General features: G+C 42.9%; 1 protein-coding gene across 4 annotated transcripts in view; it reads left to right on the plus strand.

Annotated features, from left to right (window-relative positions):
- Positions 1–404: 404 nt before the first annotated feature.
- Positions 405–20,793, plus strand: part of VIRMA (vir like m6A methyltransferase associated) — a 1,734,630-nt gene continuing 1,714,241 nt past the window's right edge. Inside the window, exon 1 of one of the 4 annotated variants that reach the window (XM_044066546.1) lies at positions 405–993. In XM_044066546.1, the coding sequence (XP_043922481.1) occupies positions 931–993 (63 nt within the window). In that variant the 5' untranslated portion in view covers positions 405–930. The remainder of the gene's footprint in view (positions 994–20,793) is intronic. The other 3 variants (XM_044066545.1, XM_044066547.1, XM_044066548.1) reach the window with 3 other exon arrangements.

Raw genomic sequence — 20,793 nt, forward strand, 5'->3', positions numbered from 1 at the left:
TACACGCTCCAGAGACCTCAACTTCATTGCCACAAACAGCAGAACAAGCTGGAGGGACAGGTTAATAACCCACAGACTGCCCATGCTGTGGAATAGACTTCCCATACATGTCAAGTAGAGTGCCTCACTGGCTCTCTTCAGGAGAAATCTTGATGAGTGGATGGGAAATATAAAATTCACCCCAGGAATCATTCCAGTGGCTCTACTTGACAGAGGCACTGGGAACTCAGGTCGGGTGGCACAATGCCAAGATAATCCTTAGGGCTAGGCTTGTAAAGGCTCCAGGGTCATTAGCCTAGTACACACTTATTATATGTGGCTCTGTCCAAATTTCTTGTGCTAAGATATTGAGAGGTATGATCGGGACAGACTGGTTAAGCCTTCCTTCTCCCGAAATTATACACAGGACACCGCCAGGGTTTTAAGGGCAGCTTGGAGGTATTTCTTTTGTCTCAGATACCAAAACCGGAGGGCGGGATCTGCGTAACCATCTCAATTAAACAACAAAAGAAAGTAAAAGGCCAGAGTCTTTGGGACGCAACACCTTACAGCATGATCAGACGGCAGACAGCTGCGTTTGGCCCACATTCAAATATTAATCTTATGCTTGTGACCTAACACTTTCTATATGAAAAGCGCCTACTTTCAAGCTATTAAATCGTAGCAAATGTGTTTTTTCCAAAAGGAGCGCGTTCTTATCGAGCACTTTACTTCAGCTTCATATTCGACATTACAGTGATATTTTAAAGTGTGCAAAACTGTTACAGCGCTACAACTCAATCCACAAAGGACTCTTCTTAGATCCCACCTTCAAACCTAATGAAAAAAAAGGTAAAAAAATATCTCCACAACTACACTTCAGTGTAGCCGAATTAACCTGGAAGCGTTGAATACATTTGACCCGGAAATTGTCATCTCAGTTCACCCAACATGGCAGCAGAAAGTGCAATGGAATTATTGTTTTTGGACACTTTTAAACATCAAAACACAGAAGTAAGTACAGTTACAGTTCCTTAATGTAGTTCAGTTATTCAGTCCATTGTTATGTATAATGTATTTGCTTGTGGCCCTAGTACTTTATTCTTGCAGTTGGTAACCTGGTAGATTTTATTTAGAAAAGATTAGCGGTTTTCTGACGAGTTATTAGTATGTAATTGAGGTTTGTTAAGAGCTGTTGTTAGTCTAGATTTGCAGAGACAGCAGACAAGCCCAGTACATCAGAGTCCTGTAACCATTAGTTAATTTTGTTTGTTAATGTGCTGGTTGCAAATTAAGTTGTTAGCTTCCTTAAGTGAAAAGCATTAATTTTAGTGTATGATAATGTTGTAATTAAACCCTTCTATTACAACTGTGATTTGAATATTTGAAGTTGCCCAAGGCTTTGTAGTAAACCGTTTACAAAAGAGCGTGTGTATGTTGGGAAGTCTGTTTGTCTATTAAAATCTATCAATCTGTCAAGGGGTACGAAGTTGTGAAATTGGTGATGGAAAGCAAGTAAGAGGAGGAATCGATAAGCTGATTCATTTTCCTGACCTGCAGAAAGTTTGTATTACCTTACTACAGCATCCAGTATAAAGTTTGTTAGAGCTTTAGAGTTTCAGGCATAGCACGAATTATGAAATGTGTACTTCCGAAATGGAGCAGCCTTACCATAATACGCGTTTCACTAGCATGTGCCTGTTTTAAGTGTTCCTGAAAGGCATTGGAAACGTGGTGGGTCAGTAGGTAAAATTTTTGTGTTATAGCTCCACAGTTTAGTTGTTGATTGCTTGTTACGGAATGTACGGCATGTATGATTGTACGGAATCTGCATGAATTTTCTCCATGTACTCTTGAGTTCCTTCCTTCTTCCTATGATGTATTTTCAAGATTCCTAAGAATTCTGAAAGTTACCATTGAGTTTGTTTTTGTCATTTTTGTTAGATGGCGTGGTGTCACACACTTTTTTATTCATTTTGTTTACCTTTAAGTTGGTAAGCACAGTCAGTAGGGGCCCTCTTTTAGTTGTGACCTGGCTAAATGCACAATTATAGAAATTTAAAACAAATGCAGAACAACAGGGTTGCGTGGGAGTATTGGGTGCTAACATTAGTAACAAGAAAGTGACAACTACTGGCTTGGGAGTTTGCATAGGTATTTGCTTGACTTTATCAAGAAACCCGTGTACACCATAGTCCAGCCTTGATGCTATGTAGCTTTGGGTATTAGAAGCAGACATCTCATTGCAAAAAGAATATAAAACTGTGTAACCAGTTAAAATGGATCACCACAAAGAGATGAATACAGTTTGTAGCTGCATACTAAGTTTAAACATGAACTCGGTGTATGTGAAATATTCTGTGTACGTATATATTATGTGCGTCCCTGCATGCTTATAAGTATATAGTGTTATTTCCAGCTGAAATTTCACAATTAACACTTGTAAAGTCCATTTTTCAGTTTCATTTCAGGAGGAGGTCCCTAAAACGAATCTGCAGTATGTAGCTAAAATTTGAATTAAGAAATGATTGGCTGTAAATATAGCAATTGTGTATTAGTAATACCAGAAGTCTAAACCTCAAGATGCACGCACTCGAGACTCTCCTCAGTATGGAGAAAATCGATGTCTGTGCAGTAACAGAAACCTGGTTCAAGGCTCCTGAGAGCACCCCAGCACTACCAGGTTATAACTCATACCAAGCGTTTCGGCCCCAAAACTCGGACCGAAGCACAAAAGGAGGGGGAGTACCTGTATTCATCAAAGATACCTACACCTCCAGGTTAGTGGCACTGCACGAAGCATCGGAAACCATCCATGTGCAACTAACAGCGGGCAAAACTGCCTTTCGGTTTGTAGCCTGCTACAGAACACCCTCCCTATTACAGGAACCCCACTTGGCATTCCTGAGAACACTGGTGAATATGAAGGTCTCTCCAAACACTGTTATTGGGTGACTTCAACTACCCAAACATTGACTGGGAAAACTACTCAAGCCCAAACACCCTCGCCCAACGGTTCCTTGAATTTATAAACTCTAGCGCAATGGAACAACTGGTCACCACTCCCACAAGAGGGAACAACATATTGGACCTGGTCATCACCAACATAGCTATGTTTCACACCAGAGGTAAACCCCTCATTGGTAAGATCAGACCATAAACAAATTTCCCTGGACATCCATATCCCATCCCCACCCCCAGCCAAGGACATCCATATCCCATCCCATCCCCTCCCCCAGCCAAGGAAATCACTGTAAAGAATTTCTCAAAAGCCAATTTTGCACTTCTCGAGACTGAGGTCGAATCCTTCAAAGCCCCTGGGCCAGAGGATAATACAGCCCAATTTGCAGAATCCTTTACAAATGCATTCTATGAGCACCTGCAGGAATGCATCGATCGTGCTATCCCAAATAAAACCAAGACTCACTCCTCCAAAACCAGGAGACCGGTCTGGTGGACCCCGGCCATAAATAAGCTATACAACACAAGGAGGAAGCTACTACATGACAGAGCAAAATCCCAAAAAGGGAAGGCATCTCTGACCAGTATTAGCAAGAAACTTCGATCCCTCATAAAATCATCAAAGGCCAGTTTCGAAAGAAAAATTGCCCTAGACACTAAAGATAATCACAAGGCCTTCTTTAGTTATGTCAGGAACATGGGTGGAAACTCCCAGATATGCTCTGAATTGTTGCATAACGGTACAAAATATACCGAACCTACAGACATGGCCAACATCCTGGCAGACAGATTCAGCGCAACTTCTCTCCCCCTTCCCTCCCAAAGGAGCAAACGCCTATCCCAACTGAATGTAACCTCCCTGACATCACAGATGCACAGGTGAAAGCTGCCCTCTCCAAAGCAAAAAGCACAGCATTTATGGGATCGGACGGTGTCCCAGGCTGTGTCTTACACGAGCTCCAAGAAGAACTGAACCCTCACATTAAGTCACTGTTCAAACTTAGCCTTACTACGGGATATGTACCCAAAGAATGGCGTACAGCTACAGTGGTCCCACTTCACAAAGGTGGTGCCACAATGGACCCCGGAAACTATCGCCCCATAAGCCTGACTAGTCTGGTCTGTAAAGCTATGGAGCGTATTATCATGGAACTCATAAATAAAGACATTGGGAGCCTCCAGACATTAAACCCTACCCAATTTGGCTTTAAGGACAGATCTTGCCTTTTAAACCTAGTTGATTTCTTTGAAACAGTTACCAAAGCCATAGATGAGGGCAAGGTAGTCCACACAGCCTACCTGGACCTCGCAAAAGCCTTCGACACAATACCCCACTCGGGCATCAGTCTGTGCTGTGACTTAAACCTGGTTCAAGGCTCCTGAGAGTACCCCAGCACTGTCAGGTTATACCTCATATCATGCGTTCCGGCCCCAAAATCCGGACCGAACCACTAAAGGAGGGGGAGTATCCATATTCATAAAGGATACCCACACCTCCAGGTTAGTGGCAACGCACAAAGCATTGGAGACCATCCAGGTGCAATTAACCATAGGTAAAACTGCCCTACAGTTTGTAGCATGCTACAGACCACCCTCTCAAACTCAGGAAACCCACACAGCCTTCCTGAAGACACTGGAGAGTATGAATGTCTCTCCAAACACCGTCATATTGGGTGACTTCAACTACCCAAACATAGACTGGGAACATTACTCAAGCCCCAACACCCTAGCCCAAAGGTTCCTGGAGTTCATAAACTCAAATGCTATGGAACAACTAGTCACCATTCCCACAAGAGGAGAAAATATACTAGACCTGATCATCACAAACATGGGGACAAAATGCTCCACACGAAGTATATCTCTCATTGGTGAGATCAGACCATAAATTAATCTCACTGGAGATCCACATCCCCCAACCCCAGCAAAAAGACCACAGTGAAGAACTTCTCAAAAGCAAACTTCACACTTCTTAAGACTGGAGTGGTATCCTTCAAGGCCCCCGAGCCAGTGGAAACCACAACCCACGCTGCTGAAACCCTTACAAATGCCTTCTACGAGCGCCTCCAGGAATGTATGGATCAAGCAATCCCTAATAAAATCAAGACCCTTTCCACCAAAGGCAGGCGCCCGGTCTGGTGGACCCCAGCCATAAACAAACTCTACAACAAGAGGAGAAAGCTACTACATGACAGAGCAAAATCCCTAAAAGGGAAGGCATCTCTGATCAATACTAGCAAAAAACTACGATCACTCATACAATCATCCAAGGCCAACTTTGAGAGAAAAATCGCTAAAGACACTAAGTCCCTCTTTAGCTATGTTAGAAACCTGGGTGGAAACTCCCAGATATGCTCAGAATTAGTCCAAAATGATACAAAAATCACTGAACCCACAGTCATTGCCAACATACTGGCAGACAGGTTCAGTGAAAATTTCTCCCCTCCCTCCCCCCCCCAAAAGGAGAAATATCTATCCCACCAGAGTCTAGCCTCCCAAACATCTCGGATGCCCAGGTGAGAGCTGCTCTCTCTAAAGCAAAAAACACAGCATCAATGGGACCGGACGGTGTCCCCGGCTGTGTGCTATACGAACTCAATGAGGAACTAAACCCACACATAAGGCTGCTGTTTAATCTTAGCCTTACTACAGGATACGTACCCAAAGAATGGCGACGGCAACTGTGGTCCCACTCCACAAAGGCGGTGCTTCTACGGACCCTGAAATTACCGCCCATAAGCTTGACAGCCTTGTCTGCAAAGCTATGGAGAGGATCATAATGGAACTCATAAATAAAGACATTGGGGACCTACAGACACTGGATCCTACCCAATTTGGCTTTGTCAAGGGCAGATCCTGCCTCTTGAACTTGGTCGACTTTTCAAACAGTCACTAAGGCCATTGATGAGGGTAAGGCAGTTCACACAGCCTACCTTGACCTAGCAAAAGAGTTCGACACAATACCCCACTCGGGCATCATAGAAAAGCTCACCAGCTTAGATGTAAACCCATATGTCACAAGATGGGTTGCAAACTGGCTGAAGGACAGAACCCACAGGGTTAGAGTTGCTGGTGCCATGTCAGACTCTAAGCCGGTCACGAGCGGTGTCCCACTGGGCTCAGTCCTGGGCCCCCTCTTGTTCGGCATTTATTTTTCTGAAGTGCAGGCAAACATAGGGGGATTGTGGCTGACAAAATTTGCAGATGACTGCAAACTGGGCACCATAATTGACACTCCATCAGACACAGACGTCCTCCAGAGAGGTCTCATAGAAATGGATAACTGGTGCCAGAGCCATGGCCTTAAGCTAAATGCCAAAATGTATAGTCATATCATTTGGGAAAAACAAGGTATAGACTAATTACCACATAGGTGGTAATCCATTAAACACGGAAGAAGTTATCAGGGACCTTGGGACCCAAGGTGACAGTAACCTCTCTTTTGACACTCACATTGCCAAAGTGGTTAGGAAGACCTTCTACATTGCCCACCTGATCATGAAGGGATTCACATCCAGATCAGGAGAGGTCATTGTACCCTGTACTCCACTTATCAGACCAATGATTGAGTACAATGCCCGTTGAATGTACCTTACCCGACACCTGCAGCAGTTGGAAAGACCCCAAAAGTTCCTCACCAAAAGGATAAAGGCTCAAACATATGTCATACGCTGCCCGACTGAAGAAACTCCAGCTCTATTCAGTCATACCGCCTGCTCAGAGGTGATCTGTGCCTGACATACAAGGCCATGTCCAACCCGGAATTAATGGACATGCTCCACCTCAAAAATCCAAATCCACCAGAGCCACGAGAGCAAGAGACTTAAACCTCAACACGGATATAAATAGGACGTGCTGGAGGGACAGATTCATCACCCAGAGACTCCCTACACTATGGAACAGAATCCCAGTCCATGTGGGGCAGAGCCCCTCACTGACTCTGTTCAAGAGAAATCTTGACGAGTGGATGGGAGATCGTAGGTTTACCCCGGGAATCATCTCTGTGTCACTGCTGGACAGAGGCACAGCAAACTAATGGGTATAGTATTCTCATCCTAAGGGGTGATGAAAGCCACATACATTCTGGCTAGGCTTATAAATGCCCTAGGGCAGATAGCCTAGTATGAACCTATGAATAGAAACTAATGTATTAAGATATGGAACTGAATGAGGGCTGTTTAATTAAAAAAAAACAATCTTAAAAAGGCACTGATATGTAACCTGAAAAGCTAGAAAGACCCGAAAAAAATAGTAATACTGAACCATTGTAGAAAACATGAAAGACAAAATATATATATATTTCGTCGGTAAATCTGTTAGAGGTCCAGGCGCAGAGGTTGTGGTATACGGTGTTGTATCTTTCTGAGATACAAGACTGGGGTCAAAGATTCTGCATAGTTAAGGCCTGGTCTTTTCCTTAACATAAAAATAACAGGTCTTTTGGCCACATTTTTCCAGAGAAAACCCTCCTTCACAGCTAGAAAAGGGAGAAGCATTAGGGACTTTCTGGAACACCCCTGCCAAGTTAAACTTTACAACCCTGGTATCTTTGCCTGCAGTGAGCCTCCCTGCCACTACTGTAGACACATGAGCGTTGCCGCAGGCTTTTACTGCCCCAATGGCAGGAGACAGTACACACCTAATGTCAGAGGTGACTGCAATGTCACAGGAGTGGTTTACAGGGCAGCGTGCACCAAATGCAACGCTTTCTATGTGGGCAAGATGGTCAACTCCCTTAAAACGAGGATAGCAAAACACCTGCTTGACTTAAAATACTTGAAAGTGACAAACCAGCTGGCAGTGCATGCTTTCAGGAACCTAGGACACAATACGTTCAAATTTCATGTTCTTGAACATGTCCCTAAATCCCCACTAGGCGGAAACCACAACTCGCTGCTTGAGAAGAGGGAACTCGAGTGGCACATACGTTTGCAGGCAAGGAAAAGACAGGCCTTAACTATGCGGAATCATTGACCCCAGTCTTGTATCTCAGAAAGATACTACACCATATGCCACAACCTCTGCACCTGGACCTCTAACAGATTTACCTTTCGTGCAACAGCCAGTTTTGATCTCACCAGTCTACCTCCAGCCCATGGTCTGATAATTCCCCTGGCAAATTCGGACTCGTTTTTGGTTTATATATATATTTTGGTGTGTATATATATATATATATATATATATATATATATATATATATATATATATATATATATATATATATATATATATATATATATATATACTAGCTTTTTCAGGTTACATATCAGTGCCTTTGTAAGATTATTTATTTAACAGCCCTCATTCAGTTCCATATCTTAATACACTAGTTTCTATTGATATCCATTATCTAAGAATTTTTCACTATTTTGTTTCTCTTTTTAGTTTCTGTATCTTATTTTTTGGATATCTAGCCTGGTTCTTATTTTTTGGTTTTCTAGCCTGTTTCTTATTTTACGTACATGTTGTTGCTATTTCTTTAGTACGCTCGGCTTTGCTAATTATGCTCTTTTAGGTCATCCACCATCCTGACGAAGATTTCGAAAAGTGTAGCCTAGCAATGTATTTTACCAGCAAAGGCTGATTTTTTTCCAGCAAGACTATTTTTAGTTAACTACATTTTTTTAGCTAATTTTAGCTAATCTCCGAACTTCACTATTGTAGGCTTAGAGTGATTCTACTAACCACGTATGAGCTGGCTCAGGGTATCTAACCTATCAGATTGTAAGGTATGATGTCAAGTTGTCGTGCCCAATCACAATAATGTTTTTTTCACCCACACTTGATTGGCCCCCACTGACACACCCCCATGTACTCTTATAAAAGGAAATCCTCAGGATCACTCTTTCCATTAAGTAACTATGCTTCGATGGTGATTGTACTTTTTACTTCAGTAAAGTACGACCTTCTAGAATCTGAACTTCGACTACGTTGATTTTTTTTTTTTGCCACCACGGCGAGCAGAGCTCCTAAGCCGAGCCGCATTTACGTTGTTTTGCCTGTTTTTTCATCTTTGATTTCTAGCTGTCACACTAGCTAGCTGTTCCTTTCACCAAGCGACCTGACCAGCCGGAACTACGACCTGTATACGAAGCCTTTCTAAAGGCTTTATTCAGCCTTCAACCACAAGTGCTTGGGTATGCACAGCCTTTCTCAAGGCTTTACCGGTAGCCCAGCTTCTTCACCGACATCCCACCGTACCTTTATTAAGGCAGCCTACCTGGTCATCCATTTGTTCTTGGCTTCCCTAAGGTATTTTATTCATGGACAATGTAAATAGAGTATGGTAAAGAGTTGCCTCTCTAGTGAGGTACATGATACTCTGTTGGAGAACATGGGTGAAATTTGATAACTTTTCCAAGCTACAAGACTTTTTGTTCCTGCTTTGAAGTCTGCAAGGGTACCTATATTTGCTACTGTTTCCTCCAGCTAGCAGAGGAAGAGACTTGCTTTGTGTAAATGAATTTTCTCTTTTTTTTTTTTTTTTTTTTTTTTGTCAAAATGGACATGTTGTGAAAGAGTGCTGTAGAATAGCATAAAGCTGTATCGGTGCGAAGTGTAGATTGGTCTCTCGGAGAGGTATAATTTAGTTGACACACAATTAGTGTCTTGAAATAGTGGCTGATAAATTAGTTGTGCTAAAAGCAATATTGCTGGCTAAATAAGCCTTTGTTTAGAACTGAGAAAACTAAGCCTGTAATTGAAAATGTGCCAATACTGACATTTTCTAAGTTTTTACACGTAAGCAAAGTAATATGTTTTGCTTGTGGGGTAAAGGGTCATATTGCTAAAGTTGTTTAACTAGTAATGCTGTACCTTAAATTTCATTTTTTAGCCAAGCTGCTGAAAATGTAAGTGCTGTGATTATCAAAAATTGATTTCTAAACAGCTTGTTAGTAATGAAACTGTACTGATTGACTATGACAAAATAATTGAAAGAACAATAGAATCAGCCTGCTGTTTTATGTCGCTATTAATTTAAGCTAAATGTACAGTATTGGTGGATTGGAAGGAATTAAAGGGACTACTGGAGTCTTGAGAGCATGATTGCCATTATTAAAACAATCTTATGTCTGCAAGTATGAAAGTTTATGGCAGAAGAATGGTGGAAGGGATATCTGATTAAGAATATAAAGAGTATTCTGTAAGACATGTTTAACGTCAGAAACTGTTGGGTAAGGTATTATACCTTGATTAAACATTTCATTCAAGTTCAAGGCAGTGTGGAAATTGAGGAGGGAGCGAGCACAGTTTGGTACTCTGTGGCCTGAGTATATCGAGTGCAAGAATGGGGGGGAAGGCCTGAATGCACTGCTTGCAAGAGTTGGGGGAAAGGCACTGTTAAAATACATGCTTCTGATGAACAAAAAAAAAAACCCCGAATAGGGCTAGAAACTTCAGAAGCATCTAAGAGCTGGCTTTGGCTGGAAGAGAGAAAAGTATGCGTGTTATCTGTTATGGAGTCTTACCAAAAGAGTTCTAAAGTTAGTGAAAGAAGTGACTACAAAAACTGATACAGAAGTACATTTGTGCTACCAGAAAGTACACTTTGCAGAAACTGAAGTTTGGATGCCATGAAGGTAGTTGTGAAAATGCAGCAAATGTAGTATTTATTTAACAGTTAGGCTCATTCTGACCCAGAGATCCATTTTCTGCAGAATCCTAGAGCACATGGAGGTATGTTGTTTCTGTAGTGTATAAGTGGGCATGTTTCTCTGTCCTGTCCACCCCACAGACAAGAATACAGTGCAAATCACTTTACAGGAAAGGTGTTGAGGTAATGTTTCCCTCAAACTACAGCCTGCTACTGTTCAAAAGTCTGTAGCAAAACCTTCTCTTCCACTCCCCCAGTCATTTTGTACCCCCCAACTTTTCACAGAGCTGTTCGATTCAGCGAGGGCGAGAGAGAACAGGAATTTGTCCCTGGTTTGACACCCATGTCTGTAATGGACACGAGCAGCCTGTAAAGAGTTCCTCTCCCATCCTCCTGTTTTGTAAATGTTTCACCTCCCAAGCCCCTGCTTACACTTATCAAGAGTACCAGAATTTGTAAAAGATTTGGGATGCATGGCTAGGCTTAAAAAGGCCCTTGTGGTCGTTGGCCTAGTAAACACTTGTGAACTAACATATAGATATGTTAAAGAGCCCGGCAAGCCATAACTATGTACTTATAATAACTTGTCCCAGAAGTAATAATAAATGATGACTGGGTGCAGTAATTTTGAAGCAGCTTTCCAAGTTTGTTGCAGCTAAGTGATTTCATCTCTGTTAGGCTTTTCCACCCACAGTGCTCGTTGGTGTACATGAGTGAAATTATTTTTTTTTAACAATGCACATGTAGTACAGGTCATGTAAAGCTAAAGCACCGTTCTAAAATACTTTAAATGCTGTGATGAAACAAAATTTAAGTCCCCCTTCCAGTTGTACAGTTGAGAAATATTGAACAGGAATATATCACAATTCACTTATTATTTGGATGTTCATAAAGACTAGGTATCTTTTTGTTTTTGTGTATTGATTTCTGTACCCTGATGTGAGATGGTTTTGGCTGAAGACCAAATCTCCATGGTTGCTAGACATTCTAGTATAAGTTTTGTGTCTGCACATTGGGGATAGGGACTCTGTGGTGGGAGTTAGTTGGCAGTGATGCACTTGTATAGCCAAATTGGAAGCCAAGCTCTCTCCAGCCAAGACTGGACTTGGACAGTCAAGAGGAGAAGGTTAACACTTGCACCACACCACGCTCAATACATAGTCCTTCAAAACCCACACATAGAATACAAAGCACACCCCCACATTCACAGAGGCTGTCAATATAAATCTGCCCAAGCAGCAGAGACCTCCCAAACTGAAACATAGACAAATGACAGCCCACAAAATCAGTGTGCCACTCGACCTCAGCCCAAAAGGCAAAACAATGTACCCAATGCACTAGTCATAGGTGACTCTATAGTCAGGCACACTGATGTCCCACTCACCAGGCTAAACAGGGAGAAAGTTACTGTCAGCTGCCTGTCGGGTGCCAGGATCTGCCACATAACGCATGCACTCAGGTCATTCCACAACCAGTACAAATACAACTCTGTCATTGTCCATGTTGGTGTGAATAACCTGAGACGTATCTCCCTGGACTACATGAAAAGAGATGTGGAGGAGCTCTCTGGTCTTGTAGCCCAGGCAGGTATGACCCTAGCCCCGAGTAGCATCCTGCCATCGCCCAGAATTATACCACAGTACAAGGACAAAATGATTGACTTCAGCAATTGGCTAAGCTTCTGGTGTCATTCTAAGGGGATCCAGTATCTGTCTGCCTGGGATGACATGATTGGACCACGATGCTTTGCCAGAGATGGCCTGCACCTGTCACCCCTGGGATTCCGGATACTGACTAAGGCTCTTGCCACCCCTATAATGCCTTTCTTAGGCAAGGTTCAAATGCTAAATTCACCACCGTAACAGGTACAAGCAAGCAAACTCTGAGAGTAATGCTACTCGATGCTAGAAGTCTAAACCTCAAAATGCACTCACTTGAGGCACTCTCTTTAAAATGGAGAACGACATCTGTGCAGTGACTGAGACCTGGTTCAAGGCTCCAGAGAACACCCCTGCATTACCAGGCTATAACTTAATACCACACCTTTTGGCCACCTAACCTGGACCGAAACACTAAAGGCGGAGGCATGTCCATATTCATTAAGGATATCCACACCTCCAGGCTAGTTCCTCAACATAATGCATCCGAAATTGTCCAAGTGCAACTAACATTGGGCAAGACTACAGTCCAGGTTTTAGCTTGTTACAGATCCCCCACCATGCCCCAGGATTCCCACTCTTCATTTCTTAAGATACTGGAAAATATTAAGGTACAACCCAATACCTTTTAGTTATAGGCGATTTCAACTACCTCACCATCAATTGGAGAAACTACTTGTGTACCAACTCATTCGCTCAGTGTTTTCTGGAATTCATAAATTTCATTCCTTGGATCAGCTTGTCCACACCCCCACCTGGGGCAGCAATATCCTGGACCTGGTCATTACCAGTATGGGTAACCGGTGTTACACGCCAGAGGTCAACTCCTCGCTGGTCAGATCCAACCTCAAGCTATTCACCCTAGACATCCATATCCCACCCCCCATTAAGGAAACCACCATCAAAAACTACTCCAAAACCAACTTCATGCTTCTTAAGACAGAAGTGGCAAACTTAAATCGTCCAAAGCCAGTTATGAAAATAAAATTGCCACGGATTCCAAAGATAACCACAAAGCATTCTACAGCTATGTCAAGAGTCTCAATGGCAACACTCAGAGCTGCTCTGAGCTACATCACAATGGCACTAAATATACAGAACCAACCGATATTGCCAACATAGGTTCATAGGTTCATACTAGGCTATCTGCCCAAGGGCATTTATAAGCCTAGCCCATAGTTATTTGGCTTTCGCCACCCCTTTAGTTAGAATAAAACTATGCCTATTATTTTGCTGTGCCTCTGTCAAGCAGTGACACTGAAGTAATCCCTGGGGTATATCTGCGATCCCCCATCCATTGGTCAAGATTCCTCTTGAACAAGGCCAGCGAGGTGCTCTGCCTCACATGTACCGGGATTTTGTTCCACAGCATTCTCTGGGTGATGAATCTGTCCCTCCAGCATGTTCTATTAATAACCGTGTCAAGGTTTAAGTCTCCCGCCCTTGTGGTTCTGAGGGATCTAGATTTTTTGAGGTGAAGCATATTCATCAAATCAGGGTTTGACATGGCCTTGTATGTCAGGCACAGGTCACCTCTGAGCAAGCGGTATGAGACTGAATAGAGCTGGAGTTCTTTCAGTCGGGCAGCATAAGACATATTTTTGAGACCCTTTATCCTTTTGGTGAGGAACTTTTGGGGCCTTTCCAGCTGCTGCAGGTGTCTGGTCAGATACATTCGAATGGGGCATTGTACTCAATCATAGGTCTAATGAGTGATGAGTACAGGGCGATGACCTCCCTTGATCTAGATGTGAATCCCTTCATGATCAGGTGGGCAATGTAGAAGGTTTTCCTAACTACTTTAGCAACATGAGTGTCAAACTAAAGGCTACTGTCAACCTGGGTCCCCAGATCCCTGATGACTTCTTCTGTGCTCAGTGGATTGCCACCTATATGGTAGCTAGGGGTAACCTTGTTTTTCCCGAAGGGTATGACTATGCATTTCTTGGCATTTAACTTTAGGCCATGGCTCTGGCACCAGTTATCCGTTTCTGTGAGGCCCTTCTGAAGGATATCTGTGTCAGATGTGTTTTCGACTATGGCCCAGTTTGCAGTCATCTGCAAACTTTGTCAGCCATAACCCTCCTGTGTTTGCTTGTACTTCAGAAAAGTAGATGCCGAACAAGAGTGGACCCAGGACTGAGCCCTGTGGGACAGCACTTGTGACAGGCTTTGAGTCTGACATGGCTCCAGCAACTCTGACCCTGTGGGTTCTGTCACTTAGCCAGTTTGCAACCCATCTTGTGATGTATGGGTTTACATTCAAGCTGATGAGTTTTTGATGATACCTGAGTGGGGTATTGTGTGAAGGCCTTTGCCAGGTCAAGGTAGGCTGTATGGACTGCCTTTCCTCATCAATGGCCTTGGTGACTGTCTCAAAAAGTCAACCAAGTTTAAAAGGCATGATCTGCCTTTGACAAAGCCAAACTGGGTTGGATCCAAAGTCTGCAAGTTCCCTATGTCTTTATTTATGAGTTCCATTATGATCCTCTCCATGGCTTTGCAGATAAGGCTTGTCAAGCTAATGGGACGGTAATTTCCAGGGTCGGTGGAGGCACCGCCTTGTGAAGTGGGACCACAGTCGCCATGCGCCACTCCTTGGGTACGTATCCTGAGGTGAGGCTAAGATTAAACAGCTGTCCTAACTGCGGGTTTAATTCCTCATTGAGTTCATGGAGCACACAGCCGGGGACACCATCCGGTCCCATGGATGCTGTGTTTTTGCTTTGGAGAGAGCAGTTCTCACCTGGGCGTTGGAGATGTTTGGGGGCTACAATCCTCTGGTATAGATATCTCTCCTTTTGGGGAGTTTGCACTGAACCTGTCAGCCAGTATGTTGGCAATGTGTGTAGGTTCAGTAATCTTCACATCATTTTGAACTAATTCTGAGCATATCTGGGAGTTTCCTCCTAGGTTTCTAACATAGCTAAAGAAGGCCTTATGATTGTCTTTGAATCCTTGGTGATTTTTCTCTCAAAATTTGCCTTGGATGATTTTATGAGAGCTCTTAGTTTTTACTTATAATGATCAAAGGTGTCTTACCTTTCAAGGATTTTGCTCTATCTTGTAGTAGCTTCCTCCTTTTGTTGTAGAGCTTGTTTATGGCTGGGGTCCACCAGACTGGACGCTTGCCTTTGGTACAAAGAGTCTTAGTTTTGTTTGGGATTGCCTGATCCATGCAGTCCTGTAGGTGCTGGTAGAAGGCATTTGTAAGTGATTCAGCGGTTTGAGTAATGTTTACCACTGGCTCAGGGGCCTTAAAGGAGACCACACTAGTTTTTAGAAGTGTGAAGTCGGCTTTTGAGAAGTTTTCACTGTGGTCTTTTTATTTCGGTGGGCGGGATGAGGACCTCCAGCGAGATTAGTTTATGATCTGATCTCACCAGTGAGGGGTATACTTCGGTGTTGAACATTGTGATCCCATGTTCGTGATGATGAGATCAAGTATGTTTTCTCCTCTTGTGGGGATGGTGACTAGTTGTTCCATGGCATTTGAGTTTATGAACTCCAGGAACCTTTGGGCTAGAGTGTTTGGGCTTGAGTAGTGTTCCCAGTCTATATTAGGGTAGTTGAAGTCACCTAGTATGATGGTGTTTGGAGATACATTTATCCCCTCCATTGTTTTCAGGAAGGCCATGTGAGGTTCCTGAGTTTGAGAGGGTGGCCTGTAACATGCTACAAATTGCAGAGCAGTCTTGCCTATGGTTAATTGCACCTGGATGGTCTCCGATGCATCGTGCGTTGCCACCAACCTTGAGGTGTGGGTGTCCTTTATGAATATGGACACCTTTCTTGGTGTTGTCCGGATTTTGGGGCGGAATGCATGATATGAGGTGAAACCTGCTAGTGCTGGGGTGCTCTCAGGAGCCTTGAACCAGGTTTCTGTCACAGCACAGACATCGATGTTCTCCATACTGAGAAGGGCCTCGAGTCGTGCATCTTGAGATTGAGACTTCTGGCATTGAGCAGCATTACCCTTAGTTTTTACTTTTTGTGTTCTAGGGTGGTAGGTTTAGAATTTGAGCCTTGCCTAAAAAAGGCACTATGGGGGGGGCAAGAGCCTTTGCCATTATCCGGAAGCCTAGGGTGACAGGTGCAAGCCGTCCCTTGCGAAGCAGCGTGGCTTGTCCAGCATGTCATCCCAGGCAGACAGACATTGGATCCCCTTTGAATGACACCAGAATTTAAGCCAATTATTAAAGCTGATCATCTTATCACTGTATTGTGGCATCATTCTAGGTGAAGGTAGGATACTGCTCAAGGTCAGGGTCATACCTGCCTGGGCTACATAATCAGAGAACTCCTCAATGTCTCTCTTCATGTAGTCCAAGGAGGTACGTCTCAGGTCGTTGACACCAGCGTGGACAATGACTGAGTCGTACTTGTACCTGCTGTTGAGAGACCTGAGTGCTTGTGTTATGTGGCGGATTCTAGCGCCCGACAGGCAGCTTACTGTGACCTTCTCCTTACTCAGTCTGGTGAGCGGGACCTCAGTGTGTCTGACTATGGAGTCACCTATGACAAGTATGTACCCTGGCAGATAGGTTCAATGCTAACTTTACCCCCCTCTTACCCTTCAAAGGGCCCATCTTAATACCAGAAGAATGCAAAGCCCCTGTAATCACGGATGAACAAGTAAAGACCACACTCTCCAAAGCCAGGAACACCGCATCCATGGGTCCAGACAGCATCCCAGTCTGCGTATTGCATGAACTACAGAACGAACTGGCACCCCATCTAAGTACCATGTTCAATCATAGCCTCACCTCGGGCTATGTGCCTACTGAATGGCGCCCAGTGATGCTTATCCCACTCCACAAAGGGGGTGCTAGCACGGACCCCGAAAACTACTGCCGCATTAACCTGACGAGCCTGGTCTGCAAGGGCATGGAACATATCATCTTGGAGCTTTATAAACAAAGACATAAGTAACCTCTAAACCCTGGACCCCACTCAGTTTGGGTTTGTCAAAGGTAGGTCATGTCTACTAAAACTGACTTCTTTGAAGCAGTCACTAGAGCCGTAGACGAGGGCAAGGTAGTGCACACAGCCTATCTTGACCTCGCCAAGGCTTTCGATACCATCCACACTCTGGAATAATAGATAAGCTCACTAAACTGGGCATAAATCCCTCTTCACAAGATGGGTAGCCAACTGGCTCACTAACAGAACCCACACAGTTAAAAGTAGAAAATGTTAAGGCACAACGGGAGAGTAATGCATTAAGCAGGGCCTTAGACCACAGGGCCCGAGACCACATAACCAGTGTAGGAGGAGCATGAGGTGAGCAGAGTGGCATCATTTCATGTTTGTGTCTCTATTTGGAAGAGCGACTTTCTATGCAGAGTAAACAAGGACCAAGAACCACCATTTCACCAGTTCTAAGTTCATAGATGTATACTAGACTAATGACCACCACAGTGTTTAGTAGGGGCTGTGGTAGTAATGCCCATAACCATCTGCCTCTGTCTATCAGGAACATGGGGACAGATCCGGGCTGAATTACTGTTTTCCCATCCATTGGTCAAGGTTGCGTTTAAATACAGTTAGGGATGGACTGTGCTTCACATGGATGGCAAGCCTATCCAGAACATGGGGATCCTCTGAGACATCCTTGTGTCTTGCCAACGTGTCTTATTTATATCCCAAGGAAAATTTAAATCCATAGATGTGGTGGTTCTGATGCTGTTCATTTTGCAGATGTGCAAAAGGCCCATCAGAACTGGATCCAAGGATGCCTTGTATGCCAGGCATAGATTGCCTGTCAGCAACCTGTAGAAGACAGGAAGTAAAGAGGTAAGGCTTTAAGGTAATCGGTATAGGACAATGTGTTTTTTATTTATTTTGTTTTACCCCGGATTCTCCTGGCAAGGAACATTTTGTGGGCATTCCAGCTGTTGCATATGTCTGGTCAGGCACAGGTCAAAGGGAGGCTTATACTCTGTGATTGGTCTAATAAATGCCGATTTAAAATGGCATTATGACTTCCTTGGACCTGGGTGCCATGCTAAGAAAGATCGTAGAACAAATTAACATTTGGGATGAGTTATGTGGAAATAGGCTAAATAAAAGTGAAAACATTTTCACTGCTTGTGTCTTACTATCCATATCTATAAACATGAACTTCCATTTCCTCGTTTTTTGTATCAAGCCCATTTAGTTTTATATACAGTTCAGGCATATTTTTGTCAGCCAGAGAAGAAGTTGTGGACAATAATAAATTAGAATTTATCTGGGAGGGATGGGAGGGCAAGGGTTTAAGTTGATCCTCCCAATGTAACAAGGTGGTTTAATTTATATGATTTGAAGGGATATTTAAAGCTACACAGCTGAGGTTCATATACATAGCATGAGCAGAAGATTGTAATCCCAAGTGGAAAGCGATAATAATGAAGCATGGGGGGAGGGTCACACAAGAAAGGGAGAGTGGGGTTTTGAATGCTGATCCTTAAGGAGAATAATAGCACTACAGAATATTATATTATAATAATTTGCAGAAAGTATTCTAAGAAGTAAGCCAACATAGAATACAGATTTTGCCAATATGGATGACTGCAAGTCTGGGTACCAAAAATACGCATGAGGGCTGGAATTTACTGAGAAAATCTGGCAAAGGAACCAAGGTATTAGGAGCAAATAACTAGAGAGGGAAAAGTAATAGAATGGGATGAGGTCAAGTAAAAGTTTGGCCTGCAGGTTAGAGACTGCATTCCCTGCCAGGGATGAAGTCTAAGTATATGCAAGGAGCAAAGGATAAAGGGAGTCCTACGTGAAGGACGTGCTCTGGTAGTTTTTAGTAGAACCTATAACAGAAGCAACTGTTTAAGTATGATTAGTAGAATGTATAAAATATTTCATCATAACTTTAAGGATCAATCGGAGGGGGTTATAAGGAAGACTGAAAAAACAATTTACAAGGGAATAATGGGATTGCATCTGTATGGCTCTTAAGTATGCAGCAAAGTCTGGAAGGTTTAGGATTTTTCTTGGAAGTGTTTGCAAAGGTATTTTTATACCCCCAAGCAAACTTCAAAGAATGTTTCCTCAAGTAGATGGCAAGTGTTTGGAGGTGTGATGGGGAGGAAAGTGGTAACTAGGAGCATGTTTTGGGGGAGTGTAATGAGTTCCCAGATTTAAAAGATTTTCTACAGAGTACTCTGTCAGAAATATTGGGGGAGCAAATGGCTATAACCAATAAAGTGATTCTTTTTGAGATGGGACACAGGATCTGAATTGCCTAGACCTAGTAAGACCTTTATTAAGTTTAGTTCTGTTGACTGCCAAAAAAAAAAAAAAAAAAACATTTACTAGAAAATTGAAGTGAAAATCTAAACCAGCTGTAGTTGGAAGTATTGAATATTGCAAAAGAGAAAAAAGAACTGGACGGGAGAGTTTTAGAAAAGGGAAGGAACAAATTACATATAAGTGGAATTTGTGGAACGATAAATGCAGAATGATCAGAAGGAGTGAGGTTTAAGGAAAGCAGGAATTGAAGAATTTATGTAATGCTGGATCGAAAGACAGTTGTAAAGAAAGAATAAAATGGGGAAAAAAAGTAATGTATAATGCGTGTAAATGGAAACGTTTAACATGTTTTCTTGTCTATTTTTGGATTTCTCGCAAATCTTTTGGGTTTCTAATACCATGATGGTATGATTTTGAAGTTCATGAAATTAGTATTCTTTCAGTCTTTGATGTTAGCTTTAGTGCTCTTTGCAGCACATGCAATGTGTCCAGTATTGACTCCTCCTGTAATTCAGTTACAGGTATCAGTAATGTATCGTAAGTATGATTGCAAATTCTTTTCTATAAGACCCATTGCTCCTACCAATGTTGTAACTGTCTGGGTATCCTCCTCCTACATTTGATCTCATTTCCACCTGTAAATCTTGGTGTTTTCTGACTTGTGTCTCTCTCTGTATGTAAGTCACTAATAGTCACTGGGTGTAGCAATCCCCTTGATCGATGCTTATTTTGTCTTCTTTTCATAGACTATTATTTCTAGTTTTCTTGCATCTATTTTTTAAACTGTTGGTAATGGATGATTCCATGTGATATAAACTTCATTTTCTATAATACTTTGTGGCTTATGTTTCCAGTGTTTTCAGGTATTTCAGTATTATAATGTTTTCACATTTCCCAATGCAACAGTCTTGCCATCTTATTGTGCCTTTCAGTGTACAGTCCTCCTGTCATTAGTATATCACAGCCAGGAACAAAATGTGTGATGTAAAAATTCTGTTTTACAAAACCTACATTTGTCTTTCTCCCACATGTTCAGTGGACTCTGTAAACCAACATATACATAGTCCACTATCTTGAGCCGCCAATATTAACCTTTTGTCATTTGGTTTAAATTCACCTCTCCTTAACCATTCCTGTGTTTAGCCCTGAACAACATGAGGTTGTTCCAGGAGTTTTCTGTAATTGTAACTATGTATGTGAGAGTGTTCAATCTCGCCTTTGTTCTTACACATGGGTTCGGAGACGATCCTCGGCTCCGTGCCGGCCGACTGCAAGCTCTGCATCGAGAAGAAGCTCGAGGACATCTAATACCCACAATCCCCCTCTGCCTTTACCTCCGATCTAGTTTGCCGCTGCTGC

This window comes from Protopterus annectens, chromosome 3.part1, assembly GCF_019279795.1.
Source record: "Protopterus annectens isolate FY-2018-M chromosome 3.part1, PAN1.0, whole genome shotgun sequence".
In the NCBI taxonomy this organism is placed as follows: domain Eukaryota; kingdom Metazoa; phylum Chordata; order Ceratodontiformes; family Protopteridae; genus Protopterus; species Protopterus annectens.